This window comes from Penicillium cosmopolitanum (genome assembly GCF_028827165.1).
Source record: "Penicillium cosmopolitanum strain IBT 29677 chromosome Unknown utg000004l:1.0-4361866.0:1.0-4365735.0, whole genome shotgun sequence".
NCBI classification, from domain to species: domain Eukaryota; kingdom Fungi; phylum Ascomycota; class Eurotiomycetes; order Eurotiales; family Aspergillaceae; genus Penicillium; species Penicillium cosmopolitanum.
The window spans coordinates 1,691,047-1,716,533 of record NW_026622674.1 but is presented as its reverse complement, the minus strand read 5'-3'; the positions used below and the strand labels follow the sequence as shown (position 1 = coordinate 1,716,533).

General features: G+C 47.3%; 15 protein-coding genes across 15 annotated transcripts; 7 read left to right on the top strand and 8 right to left on the bottom strand.

Moving 5' to 3' along the window:
- Positions 1-456: 456 nt before the first annotated feature.
- N7509_002069 (Zn(II)2Cys6 transcription factor) lies at positions 457-2,526 on the top strand (the record flags this gene model as incomplete). Its single annotated transcript, XM_056626706.1, has 1 exon — positions 457-2,526. One exon carries the CDS (start codon positions 457-459, stop codon positions 2,524-2,526), a length of 2,070 nt encoding a protein of 689 aa, XP_056492501.1.
- A 477-nt stretch (positions 2,527-3,003) lies between these two features.
- On the bottom strand, positions 3,004-3,926 carry N7509_002068 (acetate uptake transporter family protein; the record flags this gene model as incomplete). The annotated part of the gene is made up of 4 exons (XM_056626705.1): positions 3,004-3,086; positions 3,150-3,483; positions 3,549-3,685; positions 3,737-3,926. The coding sequence occupies 4 exons, from the start codon at positions 3,924-3,926 to the stop codon at positions 3,004-3,006; spliced, it is 744 nt and encodes a 247-aa protein (XP_056492500.1).
- A 937-nt stretch (positions 3,927-4,863) lies between these two features.
- On the bottom strand, positions 4,864-6,622 carry N7509_002067 (bifunctional fumarylacetoacetate hydrolase/alpha/beta hydrolase family protein; the record flags this gene model as incomplete). Its single annotated transcript, XM_056626704.1, has 2 exons — positions 4,864-5,949; positions 6,011-6,622. The coding sequence occupies 2 exons, from the start codon at positions 6,620-6,622 to the stop codon at positions 4,864-4,866; spliced, it is 1,698 nt and encodes a 565-aa protein (XP_056492499.1).
- A 485-nt stretch (positions 6,623-7,107) lies between these two features.
- On the bottom strand, positions 7,108-7,605 carry N7509_002066 (cytochrome b5-like heme/steroid binding domain-containing protein; the record flags this gene model as incomplete). The annotated part of the gene is made up of 1 exon (XM_056626703.1): positions 7,108-7,605. The coding sequence occupies one exon, from the start codon at positions 7,603-7,605 to the stop codon at positions 7,108-7,110; it is 498 nt and encodes a 165-aa protein (XP_056492498.1).
- Positions 7,606-7,885: 280 nt separating this feature from the next.
- On the top strand, positions 7,886-9,649 carry N7509_002065 (metal-dependent hydrolase family protein; the record flags this gene model as incomplete). The annotated part of the gene is made up of 6 exons (XM_056626702.1): positions 7,886-8,108; positions 8,185-8,599; positions 8,660-8,720; positions 8,774-8,957; positions 9,009-9,210; positions 9,274-9,649. 6 exons carry the CDS (start codon positions 7,886-7,888, stop codon positions 9,647-9,649), a joined length of 1,461 nt encoding a protein of 486 aa, XP_056492497.1.
- Positions 9,650-10,395: 746 nt separating this feature from the next.
- On the top strand, positions 10,396-11,633 carry N7509_002064 (amp dependent CoA ligase; the record flags this gene model as incomplete). The annotated part of the gene is made up of 3 exons (XM_056626701.1): positions 10,396-10,810; positions 10,956-11,163; positions 11,231-11,633. The coding sequence occupies 3 exons, from the start codon at positions 10,396-10,398 to the stop codon at positions 11,631-11,633; spliced, it is 1,026 nt and encodes a 341-aa protein (XP_056492496.1).
- Positions 11,634-11,982: 349 nt separating this feature from the next.
- On the top strand, positions 11,983-12,403 carry N7509_002063 (uncharacterized protein; the record flags this gene model as incomplete). The annotated part of the gene is made up of 3 exons (XM_056626700.1): positions 11,983-12,013; positions 12,072-12,160; positions 12,215-12,403. The coding sequence occupies 3 exons, from the start codon at positions 11,983-11,985 to the stop codon at positions 12,401-12,403; spliced, it is 309 nt and encodes a 102-aa protein (XP_056492495.1).
- Positions 12,404-12,553: 150 nt separating this feature from the next.
- Positions 12,554-14,428, top strand: N7509_002062 (MFS transporter; the record flags this gene model as incomplete). Its single annotated transcript, XM_056626699.1, has 7 exons — positions 12,554-12,598; positions 12,654-12,877; positions 12,929-13,028; positions 13,082-13,444; positions 13,499-13,887; positions 13,976-14,120; positions 14,177-14,428. 7 exons carry the CDS (start codon positions 12,554-12,556, stop codon positions 14,426-14,428), a joined length of 1,518 nt encoding a protein of 505 aa, XP_056492494.1.
- A 297-nt stretch (positions 14,429-14,725) lies between these two features.
- N7509_002061 (uncharacterized protein) lies at positions 14,726-15,245 on the bottom strand (the record flags this gene model as incomplete). The annotated part of the gene is made up of 2 exons (XM_056626698.1): positions 14,726-15,060; positions 15,134-15,245. The coding sequence occupies 2 exons, from the start codon at positions 15,243-15,245 to the stop codon at positions 14,726-14,728; spliced, it is 447 nt and encodes a 148-aa protein (XP_056492493.1).
- A 238-nt stretch (positions 15,246-15,483) lies between these two features.
- N7509_002060 (uncharacterized protein) lies at positions 15,484-15,854 on the bottom strand (the record flags this gene model as incomplete). Its single annotated transcript, XM_056626697.1, is given in 2 exon segments — positions 15,484-15,738; positions 15,756-15,854. The coding sequence occupies 2 exon segments, from the start codon at positions 15,852-15,854 to the stop codon at positions 15,484-15,486; spliced, it is 354 nt and encodes a 117-aa protein (XP_056492492.1).
- N7509_002059 (uncharacterized protein) lies at positions 15,821-16,900 on the top strand (the record flags this gene model as incomplete). The annotated part of the gene is made up of 2 exons (XM_056626696.1): positions 15,821-16,166; positions 16,200-16,900. The coding sequence occupies 2 exons, from the start codon at positions 15,821-15,823 to the stop codon at positions 16,898-16,900; spliced, it is 1,047 nt and encodes a 348-aa protein (XP_056492491.1).
- Positions 16,901-17,012: 112 nt separating this feature from the next.
- N7509_002058 (Zn(II)2Cys6 transcription factor domain-containing protein) lies at positions 17,013-18,171 on the bottom strand (the record flags this gene model as incomplete). Its single annotated transcript, XM_056626695.1, has 2 exons — positions 17,013-17,669; positions 17,737-18,171. The coding sequence occupies 2 exons, from the start codon at positions 18,169-18,171 to the stop codon at positions 17,013-17,015; spliced, it is 1,092 nt and encodes a 363-aa protein (XP_056492490.1).
- Positions 18,172-19,016: 845 nt separating this feature from the next.
- On the bottom strand, positions 19,017-20,803 carry N7509_002057 (DUF3176 domain-containing protein; the record flags this gene model as incomplete). The annotated part of the gene is made up of 2 exons (XM_056626694.1): positions 19,017-20,301; positions 20,352-20,803. 2 exons carry the CDS (start codon positions 20,801-20,803, stop codon positions 19,017-19,019), a joined length of 1,737 nt encoding a protein of 578 aa, XP_056492489.1.
- A 2,685-nt stretch (positions 20,804-23,488) lies between these two features.
- N7509_002056 (ML domain-containing protein) lies at positions 23,489-24,140 on the top strand (the record flags this gene model as incomplete). The annotated part of the gene is made up of 4 exons (XM_056626693.1): positions 23,489-23,554; positions 23,645-23,706; positions 23,776-23,992; positions 24,051-24,140. 4 exons carry the CDS (start codon positions 23,489-23,491, stop codon positions 24,138-24,140), a joined length of 435 nt encoding a protein of 144 aa, XP_056492488.1.
- A 673-nt stretch (positions 24,141-24,813) lies between these two features.
- On the bottom strand, positions 24,814-25,433 carry N7509_002055 (H(+)-transporting V1 sector ATPase subunit F; the record flags this gene model as incomplete). The annotated part of the gene is made up of 4 exons (XM_056626692.1): positions 24,814-25,098; positions 25,204-25,237; positions 25,308-25,342; positions 25,404-25,433. The coding sequence occupies 4 exons, from the start codon at positions 25,431-25,433 to the stop codon at positions 24,814-24,816; spliced, it is 384 nt and encodes a 127-aa protein (XP_056492487.1).
- Between the last annotated feature and the right edge of the window lie 54 nt (positions 25,434-25,487).

Here is a 25,487-nt window from a genome sequence, read left to right as displayed (position 1 = left end):
AAATAGGAATGGAGTCTGTCTTGCCGCTGGGTTTGATCTAATTCCATTCATTGGTCAACTTGAAGGTTAGTAGAATGTCGAAAAGTCTTGGCTACACCAGTGACCTTACGAGGCAGGCAACAAATGGTCCACGTCTAAGTAAATAAGTTTGAATCGAGGCCCTCATATGTCCGTGATCGGGATGCAATTGAAGTCAAAACCGACGAGTTGCATATAGTCAACCAGCCACTCTTTGCCCACTTCAATCCTTTGCTCCAGATCTTCATGATCATGTGCAAGAATAAATATAGCGATATGACCAAAACAGCAGTGATATCACCGGGATCCTGTATACAGCGGATTAAGTCGTCCTCCGCCTGCCCGAGGTTAACTTTCCCCGCATGAAACCCCGATGCGGGGAGAGCCTTCCAACAGGAACAATCGACACCTCTCTTGTGTGTCCTGGAGACTAAAATTATGACCAAAAGGCTACCTCTAAGCTGTGAAAACTGCCGACGGAGAAAGATACGCTGTTTAGGATCTGGAGTGCCATGTGATACCTGTCGAAAGCGTGGAGTGGCGTCGTCATGCCAGTTCAAGCGCGATGTTGAACAGAACCCCCAACCAGAGCGTCATGAAACGAAGCAGGATATTCTTCTACAGCGGATCTCGGATTTGGAAAGTCTACTGATTCGAAACATTGAATTGACGTCGAACTCTAACGCTCATAATCACGCGCTCCGCTCGCCTGTGTCCCATAATGATCTCCCTCCATCTCAGGACGAGACATCTGAGATTCCCTTCTCGGAATACACATATAATCATTATTCAAACCGAAAGGACATCGAATCTCAACGTGGTGAAGCCGGCAGAATCATCGCATCCTCGTCAGGTCATGTGCGATTCGTTCCTTACAGTACCTCTCGCGACCCTGATGTTTTCCATTCGCTGCAGAATCGATCACAACTGGAATCCCCCTCCGGTGTATTTTTATTCACCGACACACTTCCCACCACACAGTCCTTATTAGATATTTTACCTCCGTTTCGGCATTGTGACGACCTCCTCACCGTCTTCTTCGATGTGTTCTCCCCACTCTTCCACATCCTTCACGACGGGACCTTCCTGTCGAATTACGCCAAATTCAAACAAGACCCTCGAAACGCTCCCACTTCATTTATTGGGTTGATATTCGTCGCCTTGGGGCTGGCTGTCACTGCCATTGATAAAGAAAGTCCCATCCTAGCAGACTTAGGTCGAGAGGCCTCTACAGCGGAAAGCGTGAGGTCATTGGCAGCAAAATACCGACAGGCGGCGATGAAATGCCTGGCTGCCGATAATTTCATGTGGCAGCATAATTTGCACACCCTGCAGTGTCTCATTCTGCTTATATATGCCATAAATCATGCCCAGGGTCCAGCCTGGGCTCTCCTTGGAACGACACTCAATATAGCCATTGCTATTGGGTGCCACGTTGATCCCACGCTTCTTGACTTGCATCCCATTGAGGTCCAAGAGAGGCGGCGAGCCTGGGCGGGGCTAATGATGCTTTACACTATTCAAAACACCTGTCTTGGTAACTTGGCCCCATTTAAAATGGAGAACAATGTCCAGCTGCCGGCGGACGTGGAAGATGATGAGATTGCTCCAGACTCGTTCCATGAAGCCGCGCATGGAAGTGAGCCGCCTTCAGGCCAAAAGAACCCGACGAAAATGTCATACATCTTGTATAAATTCCGCCTCTATTCTCTAGCATCCGATATATGCGCTCTAAGCACGAGAGGGTCCACATCCTGCACGAGCAAGATACACGCGTTGGATGACCAGCTCCAGACTGAAATGCATGCCCAGGCAGACCGCTTCCGCGAGCAACTTGATCTGCCTACATACCATCAGGCACATTCGTTTATTCTGAATAATTACACCAATCATCTGGTTCTTCTCTTACATCGAATTCGTCTCTTCAAACCAGAGGGCATTGAAGACGGAGGTCTGGCAACAAGCTACGAAAAATGCGAGCAGGCTGCTATCGCCATCCTTTCGAACTACAAAACCCTCAATTCGCGGCATGAATTCAAACCATACAGCTGGTATATCCATGGCCTTGGGTCATTCCACGCATTTCTAGCAATATCAACCCTACTGGTTCTACTAGCGAAGCCTCGAGCCCCGCAAAATCCCAAAAATCTCATATTGCAAACCGTGCAAAGTTGTTTTCGGCGATTCCACGACAATGCCCCATACAGCGAGATATGTACTCGAGCTTGTTCGATATTGGATCCATTGATGCCAGAAGAGCTTCTCCAGCCCACCCCATTCCTAGCATTCTCGGATGGTGTATGTGACTCGAGGGATACCAGTGGTATCGGATCGAGCAATGAGTCTATGGCAATAGGTGCGAATGGTGCATCTGACGACTTTGACTCGAGCTTTTGGTCATTACCGGAAAGCTTCGAGGAGATTGTGTCCAAAATTCCATGCGAACAATGGCTTTCTCCGGCGGGATTTCCGTGGGCAGATCGATGCTCTTCGGATGTAATATACTAGTATCGTGATATCGGCATTTGAGGACAGGAACATGATTCGGACTTTCGATTTAGTCACCCATTTTATGTATACCCAGGACACTCAATCCTCAAATCATTTCCGAGTGGAAGTTTCACCCGCAGATATACCAAACGCTACTAGTAGTGATAGTCATGACACCTTTCCCTCTAGACATCTCCGGTACGAGTAAATTCCCTGGACAAGTTGCTTTCAAATGAAACATAACCACAAGATCTTCCAAGGTCAATCGACATCTTGACTCTAACGGTGAAATTGAAATAGCTATTGGATTAGGTATACCGTTGTAGTAAGTCACAATTTTCGCTCCATCTGGAAACCGCTAAAGTTTGTTTGATTACTACTCGGTGTTCAAATCGCTAAATCCAATAGTACGAGTCCTTCTTTTCTATCCCCAAGGTACCGATTCCATTTATACCATGTTCACCCACTGATACTTTCCATCAAACACTCGAGAGTTCAAACAGCCAAGTACATATCAAATGTCGGCAATTTGATGGGAGTGGTTCCACCACCCCATAATCCAGCACAACCGGCCCAGTCTACTCAATCAAGATTAGTTTTAATCATGTCGCATGATAGGCGTTTATGGGTATGGTACTTACAAGAAAGAAACGACACAGCAAGCCCGAAAGAATAACCGGCAGTCAGGAGAGAATCCATGTTGGCCATGAACCCAGAAGCCAGAAGCATGAGAGAAATGTCCAAGAAGAACAGGTCAACGAAAAGAACCCAGGACGATCGCATCGCCCCGATGGTAAAAACCACGGTCACTATGAACCACGCCCACAGGTATAATGCCAGAGCTTGGTTGAAGCTAGGGTCCACGGTACCGGTAGCGGCGTCGGTGTATGCAGACATTATACCTGTTCCGGAGAGATAAATCATTGCGTAGGACAAGTTGAATGCAGCATATGACGAGAATACGGTGGCACCGAACTGTAATGAACGTACATCTGTTAGTAGCTAGCATAGCCTATTGATTCCAATGCCAGATGGCATACCGTGTTTCCCGTGATGAATTCCATGATGCCGGCAATGAATTGACCAACACCACCATAGAATACCAGACACCCAACCATTACATTAGGTACTGAAACACCCCTTGCGTGCAATCCGAAGACGGAAATCAAGAAAATATCTACACGATTAACCACATATCATCAAAAGGGGAGCGGTCACGGTGATATACCTGTAGCAAAGGAGATCAGTCCCAATGGAGAGGGGCTCGCAAATGTACGATGATAGACAGGAAGGGCAGGTTGACTGCGGTCGTTCACATGTCCTCCTGCTGTGTGAAGGCGTTCAAGGTGGTCTGCGTGAGATGAAGGAGATGTGTTCTCTTCCTCCGATTTGGTGACAGCGAAATCGTTTGAGACCATGGTGATTGACGGATGATTGAGGGTTAAAAAGGCTACTAGCAGTAAGTGTATAATATACTACGGGCTTCTTGGACCCGTTCGCAACTTGGATTTATATACGCTGCCGGTGGAACTCACACTAGAACTAACCTGAATCCATTCTCCACAGCCTATAATCCGGGGAACACGTAAGTGAACAGATCTAGCGCTAGGAATAGGGGTCTTTCCTACCACTGGATAGCTCATTCTCAATTCTCTGGTCTCCGCATCTACCTCCATGTTGCTCGGCCATATGAACTCCACATATCTACTAGGCAAGGGACGATAATGCGGGGTTTCGCGGGGTTTCGCGGAGTTTCGCGGACATGCTGCTGAAGTGATGATCATTTAGGCTATACCATGGCACCGCCAAACCCTCCTTCTTTCTCCGCACTTCTCTGCACTAGTATGGTCATGTGCCAATGGACGAAGGGAAAGATGCACGAAAAGTGGTGGATGGATGCTAACACGAGACTACCGAAACAGAAACTTCAGGGCGAAGGACGACAAGGCGGCTTCAATGCCGGAGGCACCACGTCTAACACAACTAGTTGATAACTCTTGTACAATTTAATAATTTACTCCTTCTATGGACCGATGGAGAGCTCAAGCCCTGAATAAAAGTAGTGTATACTACATTTGGGAACATCATATCATGCCGTGCTCACAGGGTATCGATGAGATCGGTGGCTGCGGTGAAGCCATAACTCCATTCGAACTGAATTTATCAACACCTAAAACTCGTTTCCTTTTCATATATGTTGAAAATAGTCTATTTGTCTAGAAATTTGGGAATGAAATGATTTGTTTCAATTTCTACAATAGGTGGTGTAGAAAGGGTTTGTTTTGTCCCTTGACGTCTATTAACATGAACGAATAAAAGGAAATTAAAAAAAGAAAAAAAAGGCATAAGAATGTCTCAAATCTGCGCCAGAACGGCCTGCACAGTTCGATCAACATCCTCAAATAGATGCCAATGCCCTACATCCTTGAGAACCCGAACATTTCCACCTCCTGTTGCCTCGGAGTACTTCTGACAGAGAGCCGGAGGGCTGACCTTGTCCTCCTCGCCCGTAACAAAGGAAACTGGAATACGCAGACTCTTAATATCCAGTGATTCGGCAGCGGATCCAGCAAGTGCCGCACATGCCTTGGCATATCCTTCGGCATCCTGGCCGAGAAGAGAACTGCGCACCGCAGCAATAGCTAGCGGATTGTTCTGTTGAACGAAGATCGAAGTTCCAGCTTGTGTGATTGCATCAACAACCGCCAACATTCCCTGCTTTCGAACAAGAGCGGCTCGGGCATAAGATCCTTGGCTGCCTGCTTCCGGTAATGGGCTCGGCGGGGGACCCATCAGGATGAGTTTGGACACAAGGTCAGGATGTTCTAGAGCAAGCTTGAGAGCGATAAGAGAGCCCATTGAGTGGGCGATCACGGTAACGCCCTCGTACACACCAGTAAATTTGGACAGCCTGTAGAAATCGTCTGCAAAAGAGGCGATGGAAAGGGTGCTGAGTGCCGATGTTGGAGAAAGGCCATGTCCTTCTAGATCCAGAAGATGCAAGGAATGTGTGGATTGAAGCTTCGCAACAAGGGGATAGAAGTAACTTGTAGATCCACCCAGTCCATGGATGAAGAAGACCGGCGGACCTGTTTCAACCCCCAGTCGTTGATAGAAGAGATTCTTGCCGTTGAAGTTTGTCAATCCCGCATTGGCGGGCGCCTTCTGATTAGCGATGGGGATGTGGGACTGCGCGCGCTCGGAGGTGGTGTTGACTGCATCAGTTGCAGCAACCTGATTTGTCAGGGTTCCTAGTCCTGTCACGGAGATACTGATTTCATCTCCGGGTTGCAAGAACTTCATGGGCCTGAACCCGAATCCGACACCGGCGGGGGTACCAGTGGCGATAACGTCGCCGGCTTGTAGTGTTTGGCCAGCGCTGATAGTCGCAATCAGGTTAGGAACGCTGAATATTAGATCACTGAGAGTGGCCTCTTGGCGCTTCTCTTTGTTGACGAAGGTCTGAATCTTCAGGTTCTCTGGAAGACTTTCCTTCAGGGACAGCAACGGGTCCAATTGGGCAGAACGTATCAGGGGATTTGCCCAGGAAAAATTGCTTGTGGTCACGCTGGCGCTCGCGTGCAGTCATATCGTTGACGATAGTATAACCCCAGACATGGTCTAAAGCATTCTGCTCCGGAATTTGGAAACCCCCCTTGCCAATAATCACGCCGATCTCACCCTCGTAGTCAGGTGTGCTGGTGAAGTTTGGATGCAACAGAATAGGTTCTTCTGGGCCAATTATGGAAGTCGCACGCTTTGTGAAGATCACCGGGTGCGTAGGCTGGTCGGTCTTATCACTGGCATCGTAACCAGAGGAGTTGAATTCACGGGCATGTTCGACGTAGTTCTTTCCAACAGCAAGCACGTCGCGACCTGAAATTGGGGGGAGGTGCTTGACGCTAGAAAGAGGGAAAGATTGCGCGCCAAATGCCGTGATTCCATGTTCGCCGGCCGCGATCACTTGATAAAGATCTGTCAATGGGGTGCCAGACTTGAAGGAAAGAGGGGTGATAGTCGAGGTCTCGAAGTCGAGATGGCCAATTCTCGGGCCGCTGTTGGGCTCCGAGTATGCCACATAGTTGGTGAGCGTATTCACGCCGTTGACTGTCATTTTGAAATGGATTGGATTCAAGAGGTTGAGCTTTTACATAAACAGTACTGGACTTTTGTCCAGCTACTTTTATAAATCAAAAACTCTCCAAGGACTGTTCAGAGGACTCCCCGCATCGGATTTACCCCTCGATCGGAGATATCTGATATGGCGTCATTTTCACCGCGCATCACCGCGCATCACCGCGCATCGCCCGCAACTGTGGTCCTTTGGAGTCATCTTAGAATGATAGAGCAATGGCTGTGATGCACTTGCTGAGGAATCCGAACGCGGTTAACTATTCACAGTCGGACTCCTACGTGTATATAGGACCAATTTTCAGGGTTCATGTTGACAGAAAGGTTTTACAACAGGATGGCCAGTAGTTAGTATACTTCGAGGTATAGTAAGATTTAATATATTGAGCCATATCCGATCTACATAGGATTCAGGGTTTATTATCTAGAGCAAAGTTCAGCATGTACTATCCATCCAATATACCTAGGCTATCGGTTTCTTGATCCGAAGTACCTCGGAGGCTCCTTAAATCGATTCACTATCCCTTCCGTCCGCCCAACACGCAATGGTCGTCCCCACTTCGCCATAATCCCCTTGGAATGAAAGCGCCAAAATTGCCAAGAGCAGTCTTCCCCGATAAAACTTTGTATGACAATTTCACCTCCTGGGTGCTCTTTCATGAATTTGGTACAGTCGTAAACAATATTGTCTACGACTATCCAACCGAGGCCATTGGCGTGTGACAGGTGTAACCTCTGGTTCCGGACAATCGCGGGCGGAATAAAAGGCAAAGCATCATCGAGGACAGATGGATCCTGAAGTGGATATTCAGAGGGAGGTGATGCGGAGATATGATCAATAGTTGCAACATTTTCGACGTGTTCGGTGACGGATTTGAAATCGGTGACCTGTGTAGGAAATGTAGGAACAGGCTCGAAAGATGTCGGTCCATCATGAAGCCAGCTTCGGAGACTCAGCCAACCCATAATGAACGTCTTGATGATTGTCAGGTCAAAAGGGAGAGTCTGCGGCACATTACACTTAATTTTGGGTCATTCGCGACTTGCGGAGAAGCGCGGAGAAGAGGGAAGGAGTGTTAGCCCCCGATTGGTGCCCACTCTGCAAATCGTGGGGAAGTTAGTCGTTACTACAGAGCTAACACGAATCAAATATGAATGATTCGCAATGTTTTAGCCTGGAGTTGGCCTCCCCTGTTCATTCAAACGGTGCTTTGCCTGTATCCTCTTTCGCCTCCATCTTTTCAACATGACCACTGTGTCGTGGATGTCGTCGGACTACCCTATTGACAACTACGATGGGCCTCCTCGCAATGTCGCATACGTCGACCAGCTAGACTTTGACTCGGATCTTCAACCCGTGAAGTATGAGATCGCCGGCACGGCTCCTTCTTCCAAAATTCTGGTCCTAGATGTGGAAATTTTGGAAGCCACTGGCCGGGAGCCATACAGAGGGGACGTCCTCATCGCAGGTAAGTTACCATTTGGCCAACCAATAAAATATCATTACCTATATGGCGGAATATGATTAACACTCATGTTCTATAGGTCAAAGATTTGCCCATGTGGGCAAAGTTCCCAACAAAGAAGCACTCCTGGCAGATTCCAGTGTGCGTGTTTTCTATGGAAAAGGCCGCACGTTGATGCCGGGCCTAGGAGACTCTCATACCCACTTTACCTGGAATGGGGGTGACTTGGATCGACTCGGTGATCTCGGCGTTGAGGAGCATACGCTCCTCACTGCGAGGAGCGCTGAATGCTTCCTGGATTCCGGGTACACTATGTGTTTCGGAGCAGCATCTGCCAAGAAACGCTTAGATGTCGTTATTCGGGACGCGATCAATGCTGGAGATATTCCGGGACCCCGCTTTCTTGCCAATGGACAAGAAATGGCACGAACGGGGGGAGAACTAGTCGGAACAATCACTGCCTACGCGGATGGCCCCGCGCAAATGAGAGAAGTGTAGGTTACTATACGGTATATAGGGGCTTTCCTAGGATAAAAATCGCTAAAAGGAATCAGTATCCGTGAACATATCGATATTGGCGTCGACCAAGTGAAGCTTTCAATGTCTGGAGAGTCGGTATGTATGTCGCCTAGCCTCGTGGGAGCCGAGAACTAACAAACTTCTACCAGATCACGGAGATTCGAGATGCGGAAGATTGCTACTTCACACAAGAAGAGACAGCAGCATGTGTCGACGAGGCCCATAAACATAAGAAGCGGGTCTGCTCACATGCTCGAGCCCGAGACTCTGTTCAACAGAGCATTGACTATGGGGTAGATGTGATCTATCATGCATCCTATATCGATGAGAAAGGTAGGCTACTTTCCATTATTATGTTTGACTATAGCTCATGGATTATAATAGGAATGGATGCTCTCGAAAGGAACAAATCGAAGCATGTAGTGGCACCCGCTATTAACTGGTTGATCGCCACCCTCTACGACGCCGAGATGTTCGGCTACCCCACTGAGAAGGCCGAGCAAGTAGGCTATCTAAAGGAGCTTACTGCCGCCGATCGTGCCATGCGCGAGATGCATCGAAGAGGAATAGTGGTCCTCCCTGGAGGGTGATTCTTTCAATTTCTTTTTTCCAAAATCAACAAGAGAGCAGTTCTGACTCTGATTTCTAGCGATTTTGGATTTGCATGGACACCACATGGCACCTATGCGCGCGACCTGGCGCATTTTGTCGATCGATTTGGCTTTACACCACATGAGTCGATCATCGCAGCAACCTATGGCATGGCTAAGTTATTCATGCGCTCTCACGAAATGGGACAGATCAAAGCGGGCAATTATGCAGACTGTCTTGTAGTTGATGGGGATCCACTGAAGGATATTTCTATTCTGCAGGACCATGATCGGTTGAATATAATTATGATCAACGGTCGTGTTCACAAGGCAGGAGTCAAGGAGTATGTGATCCCAATGCAGAATGCAACAGGTGTTCATTCTATGACAAATGAAATGGTGCATTTGGAATTACAACGCCCGATTCTATCTTGAATGTGAACTAATCTGGAGTCTTCATTTTGCGACATCCAGAGTTGGTACTTGAGCTAATGCTTTCTCTGGCACAGACCTACTCATCAGTGATAAATAATAAATATTGTCTAGTTGGCTAGATAGTACTAGAACCTTGGTCACTACCTAACTATACGTAACATATTTCCCGTGCAATCCATGTGGGGCTTTCCTATTCTAGGTGCAGCCGATTTAAGATTTTGGAAACCGTGGTCTTCTGGTCTCATTGCTTGTCAGCATTCTCATTGAGGACCTGGGCCCAGAGATTTCTAATCTTTTCTAGAAGATTTAGATCAATAGACGGCTGCGCAGGGGTTTCAGCTTCTGGCAGTGGCCAACCTCCCTTGACAAGAGTCACAGTCTCGGCGCGACGAAGTATTGAAACTGACATGGTCGTAAGTTGGTATCATTAAATTGATCAGTATTTTATTCTTGGATTGGTTAATATTAAACTATGCTCAAATCAAGTATTTCTGGTATTCTGTCGGGTTGCTCATGCTTGTCTGTCGCCATACCCCAGAAGGAATCAATACTCCGGTCCTGGCCCAAACAGGAAATCTCAACTCCGAGCACATCATCTGACGTGAATCTTTCATTATGAATGAGTCGAGCAAATAGGACAAATTGGAGGTCTCAATGTCCACTGGCAGATATAATTACTTGAGTGCGGGTGGTTCACCGAAGCCGGTTTTCATATCACGACCGGACCAGGGGTACTTTCATTCCCCATGGCACATTATCCACTATTAACGAAGCATTCTTCGTTCTATCTGGCGAGAGAAAGAATCGGCGAAGATGAAGAGTTTATTTTTCAAGGGCAGAACTCACCGCCGCTGAGAAATATCAACACCGCACAACTTCTCAATGAGCAAAGAGAGCGTCGTGGTGAAAATGTCGCAGTGGTATCTGAATGGCAAAACTCCTCCACACTTCAATACGAATCACTAATTCATTCCGTTCGAGATATCGCCAGAAGCCTGCTGGGTCTAGGAGTTCGTCACGGGGACCGCATTGTCGTGTTAGCGGGAAATAGTATTGAATACGTCCAGCTTTTTCTTGCTATTGGAAGTATCGGAGCGATATTTGCGATCATCAATTCCTCATTCACAGTGGAAGAAGTTGAAGTTGCTGTGGATTTCCTTGGTAAGTTTTACTCTCAATGGTGGAGTTCGTTTGTCCACTGGCTGATCTTTTCCAGACCCAGCAGCTGGCTTCGTCGCAGAAAGAATCGGATATCGCAGTAACCGAGTGTTGCTGGAATGAATATCTGAACGTTAAGCTAATTCAGGACACGGGAAACTCATTATGTGGCCTGTTGGATCCGCACAAAGCTATGGTGACCTTTTGACTTGGACAAGTTTTCGCCTATCTGGGTTGAATGTCAAGGAGAATTTGATTGACAGGTACTGGGGTCAGGTTGATCCAAACGATGCGCTATGCATCCAGTTCACAAGTGGTACAACAGGTCCTAGGAGGGCATCTATGTTAGCCCACCGGTAAGGTTCTCCAATCATGTACATAAATGTCGTTAGAAAGTTGTGATTGCATCTAATCACCAAGCAGAAACCTTCTTAACAACGCTGACCTTCTGGGACATCGCCTCAACATGTCTTCTGAAGATGTATTGTGCTGCTCCCTTCCTCTTTCGCATTGTTTTGGACTTGTCTGTGGTGTTCTTGCAACAATCACGCATGGGGGCACTGTTATTATCCCTTCAGATGTATTCAACCCCAACGCAAGTCTTCGGGCCATTAGTGAACACCAATGCACAGTCATCCACGCAGTTCCAACCATATTTCAGGCTCTGATGGATTTTGCTGCAGCTCAAAGTTACACAAAAAGGCTCAAACTGAGGACTGGTATCATCGCTGGCTCCAGCCTTTCCGAAACTTTGTTGCGGCGACTTCAGGCAGAGCTCGGACTGGACGGACTCGCCTATGCATTTGGTAATAAAGAATTTCCGTGAACAACCTCGCAAACAAATTCGGTAGCTGACGATCCAAAATTAATAACAGGAATGACAGCTCTCTGCCGTGAGCTTCATGACAACACCCGCGGATACTTCTTTGCTGGACGATTGCTCGTCGGTTGGCACGCTGTTGCCGCATATATCAGCAAAGGTAGTAGACGGCGACCTCAAAGCCCTACCACCCGGTGTTCGTGGTGAACTCTTTATTTCTGGATACCTGGTCTTCAAGGGGTATTATCAGAACCCGAAGAAAACGAAAGAAGCGTTGGTTGTCGACTCTCGAGGACTAAGATGGATGCGAACTGGTGATATCGTGACCCTGAGCTCCTCTGGGGCGTGAACCGTCATGGGAAGATTAAAGGACATGATCAAAAAAGGTGAAGCTCAATCAATCTCTAAAGTGTCCTTTCACTAACCATTGCTGCTCTGTAACAGGAGGTGAAAACATTGCCCCTCGCGACGTAGAGCAAGTGCTTGAACTTCATCCCGACATCTTGACAGCGGCAGTAGTCGGAATACCAGACGTTCGCTGGGGAGAAACTGCTGCAGCATTTATTGACCGCTGAGTGGGAAGCGAGATTGGCAGCAAGGATATCTGCATTTGGCTGCGAACTCGGCTGGCCGCCTTCAAAATCCCAGAGCACGTATTTTGGATTGGGGATGGTACAGGAGTACCAGATCATTTACCAGTGAACTCTAGCGGCAAGATACTAAAGCAGGAGCTCAGTCGTATTGCTGATCATCTGAAGAATGCAACTGAGCCCTAGTCTTTTTGTCTTGCGTCGGGATATGATTTGCCTAATCGGGTAATAATTTGCTTGAATTCTCCGTACACGTAGTAAATAGTCACGGGCACCCCCAACGTGAATTGACATACTATACTTCACTTATTCAAAACATATTAATTGGTACTGGAAATGACAGTCCAGACAGAAAAGATCGATGCCGAAGCACAGAAAGATGTAAGTTCCCAACCTTTCCCAATGGCAAGCTCACCTGACAAGATAACCTCACCAGTCAACTTTGACCTCTTCACCTCCCAATGATAGCATAGCAGAAAGCACTAGCAGGGAACCGAAACTCAACATGGATGCCAAACCATCTTTAACAATTAGTGAAGATGCCCTCAACCCAAACGAGGTGGATTGGGAGGGACCTGACGACCCCGAGAACCCGCGTAACTGGCCTGTATGGCGACGAAGTTTGATTTTTGCCACAATTATGTCGATTGTTTTTTCAACGTGAGTAGTACTTCTCTCTCCGATGCGACCACCAACAGCTGACCAACAAAGATCTCTGGCATCCTCCGCTATAGCACCCGCTGTTCCCCAGCTCATGAGAGAATTTAATTCAGACAACGATCAAGCTGGAACGCTTGTAGTCACAATTGAAGTGAGTTACAAAAATACCAATGATGATTTCGGTCTCGCTGATCCCTGAGATAGCTTATGGGTACTGCTGTGGGTCCATTGATCATGGCGCCCATGTCCGAGCTATTTGGTCGCCGACACATCTATAACATTGCCAATGTAGGATTTTGTGCATTTTCCTTGGGATGCGGCCTAACACGAAACATGGGCGCACTCATCGCACTTCGCTTTCTACAAGGATGTGCTGCTTCCTGTTCGATCAATAATGGGGGAGGTACCATCGGAGACATTGTGCCAACGCATCGACGCGGTGCGGCTATGTCGCTATTTTCGACGGGCTTCCTATTTGGGCCTGTTATCGGCCCTATTGCCGGAAGTTATTTGGCAGCCGCGGCCGGCTGGCGTTGGGTATTTTGGCTCCTGATGATGCTGGCAAGCGTGACCCCCCTCGTGAGGCTGCCTGGGTCAAGGCTAATTTCTCTTTACGGGTAGAATGGAACCCTCGGTGCAATTTGTGCCATTGTTGGGCAGGAAACATACGCGCCAGTACTTCTGCAACGAAAAGCCAGAAAGCTTCGAAAATCGACTGGGAATCCCAATTTATACCCGAAAGGCCAATGTGACATACCCGTGCTTGAATTGTACCGCCGGTCCATCGCCCGTCCACTTAAGATGTTTTTCTTGTGCCCTCTAATCACTGGTTTGTCCCTTTACATTGCCGTTGTGTATGGATTCACCTACCTGCTCTTCTCGACATTCTCTGTGGTCTTTGAGGATCAATATCATTATAGCGCGGGCAACCTCGGTCTAGCATACTTGGGATTGGCCGGGGAATGCTGCTTTCAATCACTATTGCCAGTATTATCAGTGACCGGACATTTGTGAGGTTATCAAAAAAGCATGGAGTGGAAAAGCCGGAGTGAGCAAAATGTCCCCCACATCGCTTGTCTTTACTAACTCAGGTCGAAGGTATCGTCTGGAAAGTCTGATATATGGCGCCATTGCGATTCCTATCGGGTTCTTTTTTTATGGCTGGACCGCTTACTACAAGGTCCATAGTGCTGTTCCAATCGTTGCGACGGCCTTCGTTGGATTTGGAGTCATGTTCACCTTCGTATGTGTCTTTATCAGAGTTTTGGACAGCTTTGTTTGCTAATAAAAGATTTCAAGATTCCCACACAAGTATATATGGTTGACGCGTACACAAAATATTCTGCTAGTGCAATTGCCGCAAGCAGTATACTCAGAAGCCTTGCAGGTGCTTTGCTTCCACTTGCCGGTGTTCCTATATATGACAGGCTTGGACTCGGTTGGGGAAACTCAGTCCTAGGTTTTGTTGTATTGGTACTGGGATGTCTGCCATTGCTGTTCCGCAAAGTTGGGGAGGACTGGCGGCTGAGATTTTCCGTTGATTTTGATTGAAGAATGGTTGCTAGCAGAGGCTATGTGTACTTGAAAACTTCCAAGGTTATTCACATACGATCGGGGTTGCATATCTTAATTGGATCATGTTTCAACTAGGCAGTGCTCTTGGGACAGGACTAAATGAAAAAGCCGAATTTATATCTGTGGTTTCACTTGAGTAGTTTCCGCGGAGTCTGTGAGGTTTCATGGTCTGGAATCTCATGCTGACGGAGACGCGGAAAAGCGGCCTTAAAGCCTAGTCTCGACACTTTGCCATTTCTTTGAATCCTCAAATACCAGATTTTTTTCTTCTGGTTAAAGACCCTTGACATTTAATTTTGCCTCTTCTGCAACTCTTGATCCCTCATTAGCCAGAAGCAAAAGGCGGAACCCTTCAATCAGGTCGTCTAACCAATCTGAGCTAGCCTTCGAGTGCAAGAAGCGCCAGAACCCGTGAGGCAGTCCGGAATACAGATCAATCTTGCTTTGCGTCCCAGAATGTTTTGCCAATAATTTCTCCCACAAGAACGTCTCGTCACGAAGCAGATCCAATCCACAGATCTGGAAATAAGCTCGGGTCGGAAGGCGTCCATGGTCTTCATTTAGCAGGTATGATATTCGGAGATCATCTGCTGGAGCTCCATAGGCCTCTAGAAGCCATAATTGGTATCAGTGTACTGAGAGACAGTGAGCTACGTGGTAGCTTGGAGCATATCAACTCACCCTCAATTTGAGCTAATGATCCCTGCGTCAAAAATGGTGCGTTTCCATTCTGCTCCAAGCTAAGCAGTTGCTCTCTCCATTCATCTGATAGCAACCCATGGGCCTTGGGCATCAAGGCAACAGGAATGGAGATGAAAATACCAGTTATCGGAGGCAAAAGGCCGGCGTTTCGGGCTGTGTATGCGATGACACCGGCAAAATTAGCATCGGACGTTATGCCTCAGACTAAAAATTCGGCGACTGGAGAAGCCCTCAGCTCTTCTCTTGAATGTTTTGCGGTCTGCCCATGTGGTAGGGTGTTAATATGTAACTATCTCTACCTAGGTACGTAAAATCTCCATTTTTCGCAATCATATACTCACCCATTCTACGGCATCATAGCTGTCATTCACACCATGGGGAAACGGCCACTCTGGTGCCAGACGGTAATCGACCTTGAGGATACTCAGATCCAGTCGTGAAGCAAGAACACGACAATAGAGATCACCGCTTTCCAGGTCGCCAAACAGAAATCCGCCCAAGTGCAAGTACACTAGAACAGGCCGGGAGTTAGGTGAAGTGTCGGAGGTCGGCACATAACTCAGTACTGGAATATAGTGACCATCCTAGCGATCGACCATACTAGTTTCTGGTCTGCCAACACTAGCTCTATATCCGACAATCGAGTTTTGACTGGCACAGTCCTAGATGGAGAGAATATTCCGTACGGGAGGGACGACATCAGACCCAAAGGTCTCCTTCTACTCTCGCGACGAGCTCCACCGCATCACTCGCCAGCTAGGCGATACTCTAATTCACGCCGGACTCCAGCCAGGAGATCGCGTGGCAAATCTTTACTATAATGGTGAGCTCTATATGGGCTTTTTGATCCAGCTGCTTGCGTGGCTGGATACCAATGTACCATATTTCCAGCTTCCTATCAGTGGAGTCGTTGATATCGAAGCCACTGTGTGGCCTCTGCGAGAATTCAAAGTCACGGTCGCGATGGGCATGACCACAACTTTAATTTGGATTGCGGAATATGTCATCAGTCGTGGAGAATAGCTACCAGATGTTAATTTGCTAGTGTATAGCGGAGAAGGTCTATTCAGCGACCAAACGGCGTTGTTGGCCAAAGCTTTTCCTAATGTCGTTGTCAGACCTCTGATGTATGGATCCGTGGATGGTGGTCTGATTGCCATCCCTACGCATGACGCTGATCTCGAAAGTCGCGCTGGTGCACCTGTCTATGTTCCAAATTCCCCGAATGTCGTGGCCGAGATTTTGAGAGAAGGAGGGAAACCTATTACCAATGAGGAAGAAAGAGGTATTCTCCATGTTACGGATCTCTCCAGACGACTGATGCCTATCATCCGATATCCAACAGGAGATGTCGCCGAATGGGTTGACTTTTCTCGCAAGCAATTTGTCCTTCGTGGACGTGATTTGATTGGGTTTAAGATCGGCCCTGCCTCATATGATTTCAGACATCTTCGCGAAATTGTTGTGAAAACCTTAGGCTCCGATAATATCCAGGGCTTCCAGACTGTGGCGCGGCGTAAAAACGGAAAGGATGAGCTAGTATTTTGGATCGCAGGCTTTGGGACTAACCGGGCTGAGGGCTATGAGAACCTCGATAAGGCTCTAAAAACACACACAACGCAGTATGCCAGTGGCCTGGCGGCAGGTTATATCAATCCACTCGCGGTCGGGTGGATTGACGTCAAGGACTTGTATCATAATCCTAGAACTGGTAAACTACGTGAGACTGTGGATCAACGATTCTAGAAGTCCGATTCCCTGAGATGCAAAAAAGATTGAATAGTCCAGCCATCGAATACTCTCACCCCCAGTGTCCTTACATATATTTTCTCTTAAATCGACAAATATGACGCCATTTTCACTCTTCAAACACGTCTGTTATCAACCGAAAGAAAGTCCGGAAATTTGTAGTAACCTCCCTGACATAATTCAAATTGAGTTGGTTGAGGCAGGCTGGAGAGCGATTCATCACGTTGCGCGGCAGACCATCTTGCGACAAGCACAGATTTTGGCAGAAGATGTTCATTGAATCCAATAATGTGTTGGCTTGCTTGATATGGTTCATGACCAGCATGCGCTTGAACGTAATATCGTCCGTCAGAGAAACCTCATAGCTGCCGACGCCGACTTTCATACTGCCATCGAGGCTTGACTTCGCAATGTGATCGAAGCATGCAGCGGTTTGCTGGAACACTGTCACAATACAAACAAGATCCACAGGCCCGATCTTGCATCGTTTGCAGTTGATGGCAGACTGGCAGCTCGCAGTGACATCCTCGGTGACTTTGAGCATTGCATCTAAGCGTGGCTTGGGCTTTTCTTGCATGATGTCTTCTAAAAGTGGCACATGCGCGATAAGATCCATCCTACACTGGCACGCCGAGGTATTTTCGTGACTTGATACTGAAGGCAGCGAGACTAAGTCGGGGAGAGCTAAAGTATTCGGACTTTGATCGTAATTTTCGGGAATACAGATCGGGTCCTCCAGAAGATTCTCCCTATGCAGATCAGATGTCTTCAATTCGGTAAGTATAAATTTCAAGTCAAACGATGTAATTGTGAAGGCCATCCGGAGATCTTACATCTATGTTGTCATCGGGAAATACCCAGTCGAACTGTTCAAGGGCTTTATTGAACGCATCTTCCCCCCATTCCATTGCCTTCGACGCATTGTGTAAAGACAGGTCATCCAGGAACCCAGAATCAATGTTGCTGGAGGGGTCAGAAAGCCCATGAACTGCTTCTTGTACGGGGCTTGCTTGGCTACAACCCGCAAAATCCAGCCTGGGCTCATTGTTCGCTACCGAGCCACGGGTGATATAGCGACACCCCAAGCCGCGCAATTTACAGCGACTGCAATCTCGTTGTGCATCGCATTTGACTTTAGCTGTGCGACATGCCTCGCAGGCAGTCATGGGTCTTCTGGTCGATGATTTGCCGTTAGGTGCCTCTCCGGATTTCCAGTTTAAGACTAGGGTCCCTGGGATGTGGCCCTTGCGGCGATTATTTTGCGACATTTTTTAACATGGTTCTGTTGGGTTTGAGCTCGATACACCTCTAAGCGTGTTGCATAAATCTCGATGTGCTGTGTTGGTGGAATTTACGGTATCCTACTGATTTGGCAAATTCTGTGCAAATGGCGTGATAGCCCAATTCATTTTGGCCCCCCCCGAGGCCTGCAGGGATTGGGGTTGCATATTTGCACTGTCCACTGTGTAGTTTTCTCTGCAGAGTCGTATGGATAACTAAGCAGGCTAAGAGAGGAAGTGGCTTGCAGTAACTAGGGGTTTGGGGTTCTTAACACCTGTATCCACTGGCTGCATGTTGACATTCTGCGGGAACTAACGTCACCATAAAGGCATACGAAAATTTGATTCTCCCATTTCCTTCTTGGTTTTTTTTGCTCCATTTTCAAACTTGATCATCACCGTTTCATTTGTGTAGCAAGCATATACTGTATTGTGATGCGTTGAGCAGAGTAAATAACGAGTATAAGTGAAGAAAGATTACCCCACAAAAAGGAGATAGTTATTGGCCTCGCTGAGTAAGAAAAAAGGAGTGGCCGCCAATGCCATAGCGCCAATTTCACTCCCAGTAAATAAGACAGCATCATCAAATAAGCAAGCATGGAAGGGCATTCAAGTTCATAGCAATTGGCCGGCAGAGAGCAAGCCAACTGTATATCAAAGTGGGTTATTTTCATTTTTAATTACAAATTTTGGCCAGTACTCACTAAGCCTGCCTGTAAGGTGAGCAGACAAAATGCAATGAAGCGTATGAAACCGTAAGATTTGATCAAAGAAGAAAATATTTCCAATATATGTACAATATAGTTACATCTTGCCAGGCTTCACCTCGCACATCAGTCCTGAACAGCTTTCAATCGAACCCCATCCGCAGTCGTTTCTAACCAAACCTGCATATTCCTCGATGTAGTTTCCATCCCTTTGAGAGTCGGATCCGGCTTCAGGGTACTAGCCGCATCAACCTGCAAATCAGAAAATAGAAGCGCCAAAGGGCTCGATTTCCAAATATACTGGTTCCGCGTGTGGATGATCGTAATGATCATGAACACCAAGCTGAGCGCAACCAAGCCACCAGGCAAGATCAGCCACTCCCACCGAACGCGCACATACGATTGATCGGTCCAGGCCGTTCCATTCACAGGCGCAGCGCAAACTTTCGATCGTGCGTTGACGGTCAATGACGAGGCGAGCGATTGAAAGACTGAATTGATGTCCGTGTAGTTCCCCTGCATGCCGTAGAGGGCTTCGATAGTATCGGATGAGTAATCAGGTCGGTTGCTCATAAATCGTGACGCTTTGCCTTTTAGCAGTGGTTTTAGGGAATTGGCCATCGCGAGCTTGCTGAATGCATTTACCGCAAATGTGCAATTAGATCCCTTTTTGTATGGCTTTTCGTGTCGGGTGCCATTGGAATAGCAAATTTCAGGAGTTAGAGTCACGTCTATTAAGCTATCCATCGGATTTGACGAGGCATTGGAGGTTGTTGATATAGCGGTTGTGGTTTCGACGAATTTTCCCTGGCGGACGGAAGCCTCGTAAGTGTTAACGCAGAAGTAAAGAGCACATTCAGTTGCGCTGATTGAACCGCCGTATCCTTGTCCAGCGATGGCGGTGAAATTAACGATTGTTGCCATGCCCTCCGTGTCTAGTTTCACGAGGGGTCGTAGTGCTGTGGAGTTTATCAGGTAGGGCATGTTTAGCGAAGTAGTAAACTCGAATCCGTTTGGCAGTTTGAATTTGGTTTCACCCGTCATCGAGTTGGAAGATGGGGATGTCTTGAGAGAGTCGGTGATGTTGGCGCATTTGCTGCAAAACCCGAGGGATTGGTATGTGGGGAATGTGCAGTTTCCTGTTGGGCATTCCATCATGATGGATTTGCTGTTTGGAGTTTGAGTTTGAAAGATACCCGAGTAAATAGCGCCTGAAGTTCCCAGGAGGACCTTGTTCATTCCAGGAGAAGGACCCTCGCCGTAATCCGTGTAGAGGCTCGAATTGCAGACTTGGATGGATGCTTGTCCGGGGGCGTGAACAGATCGTTCTTTCACGGCCATTACCTGTTGGACGAATGGGTCTGTGGCAGCGGCCATGACTAGAACCAGACATCCGAAAGTGACAAGATGGCTAATATTTGTCAGTACGAGAGGCTGAACGGTCTTGGGTCATGAACTCACCGCGGTAAGAAGCGAAATAAAACAAAAAAAGCACCCGCAACGCCACGGCTGGCTGCATCCAGAAGCGCAAGGTCACTCAACTTGTTTCCACTGTGGAACCAAGACCATTTTAATTGAGCCAAGCATTCTGTCAAGACAAATGCCATCGAAGCTTTCATGACCGTGCTGAGCACCGAGATCAGGGCGTTGAGTGTTATGCCATAAGGCCAGTCAGGCATTGGTTGTCCATCATACTTGAAGAGAACCACAATGATTCCAACCAAAAATGCAATGGAAATTATAGATCCTATAATTTCAAAGGTCCAGCTTGAACCCCAGAATCCCTTTGTATTCGATTGAAGAAGGACCTGCTCTGCAGAGGACAGCGGCCTCTGTCGAGACTGTCGGTAATTGTGACGCTCATCCTCCAGCGGAACATATGAGAGTCGGTATTCTTCCTTGTGGTTCATCATCGGTTCCGTTACCCCAGCGAATTTAGAGACAGGGGCTATGTCTGAGAGACAAAACGAAGAGAGAGGGTCAACCCAACTTGAAAGAAAAAACTGGTACTGGGTTCAACCGGATTGACCATCCCGTGAATTTCCCCATGCGACTGGAGCATCTGAAACTAGGGCCGAATGCACCGGAGAGCTACCGGGCTGATCGAGAGGACTGAGCAAATCCATTCCTGAGGAGGTTTAGTGTCAGGGTCGTTCTTCGGTGCCCGACCCACAATGTCTTCAGGGTTGACCTATAACGATATACGATATGGGGTGGAGTGGAGTGGCTTGGGTCAACAAATATTCTGGTAAAAAGGCCGTCCTGTCTGATAGGTTCACCCCTGTTCTTATTTTTATCAATTTTGAACGGTCGTCGATCGCTTAGCCATTGCTACGGAGTACGCTGTTCAAGGTTTAAACAGCCACATCGTTAGTGTACGGAGTAGTCTCAACGCTTCTTTTCTTCACTACGTCATAATTTTTTTCTTGTAAGTATCTTCTCTGGAGTCTAATGTCATTTCTCTGCGAGTGATGTGGTATTCCCAATGAATGGATGATAATTCTCAATAAATTGAAGTACGCCCGTTTGCTGTTTTCGTTCTGTCAATTTTAGCGATGGCCCCCAATGATACAAATAGATATTATTGTATAAGTTTTCAATGCAACCTGGTTCCATTCGATTTCTTGGAGGTGGCGTTTGTGGCTGAAGGTCCTGGCCCTCCTTGTAAACTAAATTCCGACCTACGGCTCTCTAGCTATCAAAGCTATAGCATCCAGCTATCCAAATAACCGGGGAAAATCAAGAAGCAGACAATTATTACCACCCTCCACTGTATGTTGTCTGCGTCATAGCTCGTATAAATCTGCTCTTGTGAGAGATCTCCGCCGTGTTCCAGTGAGTCTGCAAAACCTCAATGGGGAATGAGACATGTGGGTCTGTGTACAGGAGTCGGCGTTAGGCCAGTCTTCTATGGCGAATTTCCTATGACGAGTCACACCGAGAGGGCTGCTAAATGGACCACCCTTTTTTCCAAATGGACCATGGGCCCTTCTGAATCCAGATTAGTATGTAATCTCCATACAAATTTGAATATTGACACTAGAATTGTTTCCAATTGTCTATTTCCTACTATTAGTTAGTTACTGTCTTCTAAATTACTAATATCAGACCAGTACCTATACAGGATAGAATATATTGCCATAGAAAGTCGGAGACTAGAGAGGTCAACAAGGGACTAGAAATCGTTGCAGCGCTATCGAGGTAGATTAAGTGGAACCAAAGTTATATGGAGATTACATACTAATCTGGATTCAGAAGGGCCCATGGTCCATTTAGCAAAAAGGGTGGTCCATTTAGCAGCCCTCCACACCGAAAACACATCCCAAACACAAGAAATCATGATAGCGAAGGACTTCTCTAAAAGCTACCCAAGAAAGTCTAGCGTCATCTTAAGCACGCCAACTTTGACTTGCGGTATCTTTCGTCGCTTAGCATATGGGCTTTAAAGACAAATAGCATCAGACTTGGATAATCGAAATTTTGATAAAGGAAGTCAGGTGAAGTGAGCTGTCCAAAAGTTAATTATAACCAGGCTTTCATTTATGGCAATAGTCAAAGGAAGTCGTTGCGGGAAATGACGGTTCATTTGAGGTTATTCGGTGTCGCCAAAGGATCGAATTATACGGGGAAGCTCATGAATGTTCGTGGAACCAAGATGGACAGTCGGGGGACCGCAGTTGAATACGAAAGTCCCCCCCCCCCCCTAAAATGGAGAATGTAGATGTTTTGGTGTTTGGTTTGCTGTCATTTAACGTCGGGGTGTAGGCAATGCACGACCTCCGTTGCCATTGAATGATTTACCCAGTACTTCAATTGGATTCAACATGAAGCTTGAGGATTAGTAAACCTATGAACTGGTAAGAGCACTTCTATGCCATTTACCACCTTCCAGTGGGCAGTCCTATACTGTGAGTTGAGATAATCTCAGAAGCTCAAGCTGATAGTTCAAGTTACTACTAGTTAGTAGTAGTTAGTAGTAGAGCCTTGAATATATCACGATACTTCGAGTCCACGGGTCTGAGGTGTCGAATAAAGCGTGGATGTTGAATAAAGATAAAATTGCAATTCATGCTTGAACTATTCCCTTGAATCTGTACCCTTTCAATCTCAGGCGAAGAAGATGCGATTAAAAATAATCAACCTGAAAGCCTACTACAGTGGTTGGCCCACTACTGCGGATCACTGATAAACAATCGGCGAAGGGTGGGTCAACATGCTCATTGGGTTGCATATGGGGATGGACTGGTGAAGTTAGGACACTTCCAAGGATTTGACAAAAGGCATACTATTTTATCATAGAATTAACAGACTATACATATGCCCATTTAAGTACACTAGTAGTCAACACTGCATCTGCAAGGTACGACAAACCTTGGAAGGCGCCAAGCGATCTATACCTGAAACGGAGTGCACGTGATCCAGTCGTCATCAAGTGACTCCCCCAGCCTTGACTTCGACCTGCATCTCCAATCTCCAACCCGCTCTATTTCCCTGCTCAACCTCTTTCTCTGAGTACCGAACACACTCAGAGCCCGAACCACACATATTCTTGATCGACTTTGTACTGTCACGGCTACCCACGAGCCGCCATCGCCAACATGAAGTTCTTATCAGTTGCCACCCTGCTTCTTGCTTCTCCGCTCGTCTCGGCGGCTTCCCCTCCCGTCACTCTTTGACCCCACACAGGCCACCCTCAAGGTCGATACCACTCAGGATTTCCCCGTCAAGGGGGACAACCCCTGAACTACTGCGAGAACCCGGCTGGTAATATCCTGGAAATCAAATCAGTTGATTTGGACCCCAACCCTCCTAAGCCGTACGTCAACCTTGAAAACTATGCCCTGACATAGTACATCTGGCTAACTACATACTTCTTTCACTACAGGGGTGCAACTCTTACCATCACTGCCAGTGGTGTACTGTCCGAAACTATCGAGGAGGGCGCCACGGTGGCCCTAGTCGTTAAATGGGGTCTCATAACACTTATCTCGCAGACTGTCGACCTCTGTGAACAAATTAAAGAAGTTGACCTGAAATGTCCTCTGGAGAAAGGTCCCATGACCCTGACCAAGGATGTGAAGCTACCGCAAGCGATTCCCCCTGTGAGTAACAACTGAAGATTGGGCAACCAGCGAAGCACTGCTAACGAATATACTTCAGGGATTCTACTCGGTCTTGGCCGATGTCTACACCAAGGACCAGAAGAAAATCACCTGCTTGAAGGCTGATGACATCCAGTTCCATTTTTGATCTCACGATAGATCTGCTCGGGTCTCGTAATTGCATCCACCTGTAGGGTGGCCTCTTGTCTGTTCAATAAACCACCAGGACCCGCCTCAACCTTCCCATGCCAGAAACGCCCCCGTCCATGTTTCCTTACGACTATTGCTCATTTCGTTATTATTTGATGCGATTCCCAACGTCTTCCAAGCCCCACTGTCTTTAGCTATACATTATGTTTTATCTTTACTTCGCATTATTTTCGGTTGAGCTCCGAACTCATATACAACTCATGGCCAAATGAACATGTAATATCGGTCTTTTCCCCACGGCGATGTTCTAGCTTACTTAGTTATGTAAACTACTACTATGTCTACCTAGCACTAGTAGTAGTATGGGAAACTCTAACTCTACGACAAGCCAGAGATGTAGATCAGGACCCGGATATATTGAGGTCACGGTTGTATATGCATTTTCAGACATGCTGGGTATCTCCCCTCTAGAACTTCTGGTCACACCCCGTTATTCCCAGTTCTTGCAGTTGGTGTAGGAAGCCCGAAACTAATGATATCACCGGAATATTTTGACACGAAACAAGTTATATCGAAACACGTAAAATCAGACACCCTCTTGGCGACCAAGCGCGCAAGATCGAATAAACACATTGTGCGAGCTTACTCGCCAAACAACCGCCGAACACGCTTCAGCACGCTATCTTTCTCGGGGTCGTAGGGGTGATCTTTGCTGGGTATTTCGAGGACGGCGGGAATGGGTCGGTAAAGGTATCCACGCTGTGACGAATACGCTCAGCAATCTGGAGACAAGGGTCAGTATCCCACGAGTTGGGTTGAGGCAGGAGGTGAGGTGTTGGGCTGACATGTTGGTTGATCAGGACTACAGCGATGTCCTTTCGTTCCTCGGTGAAGCTCTTGAATGCCCGCTCAATCTCGGAGTTCTCTGTCTTGGCATCGACGACCAGAAAGTTGCGCTGGGCATCGGGGGGGATCGGTTACGTGCTGTAGAGATAACGAATACATGTTAGTTCCTGGGCTTTCTGAGTTATTGAGAGGCTTTGGATGGAGCGGAGACATACCCCGATACCAGCGAGAAGGAGGCCAGTCACGGAACTAGAACTCGGAGGTCAACATGGGTTCGAGAGAGAACCGGTGGTGAGTTATTTAGATGAAAGGGACTTACTCTTCATCGCCAATGACGGCGAGGAATTGCCGGTCCTGGAGTCGTAACCATTTAGCAACGTTATCGGAGGGGTTGGAGGCACCAAGTGTCAAGTACCTTGTATGTAGACGCGGCGGCGGCAGCCATGATGTGTGTTGAGAAGAATGAACAGCGTATAAAAGACTAACAAGAGCTCGACGC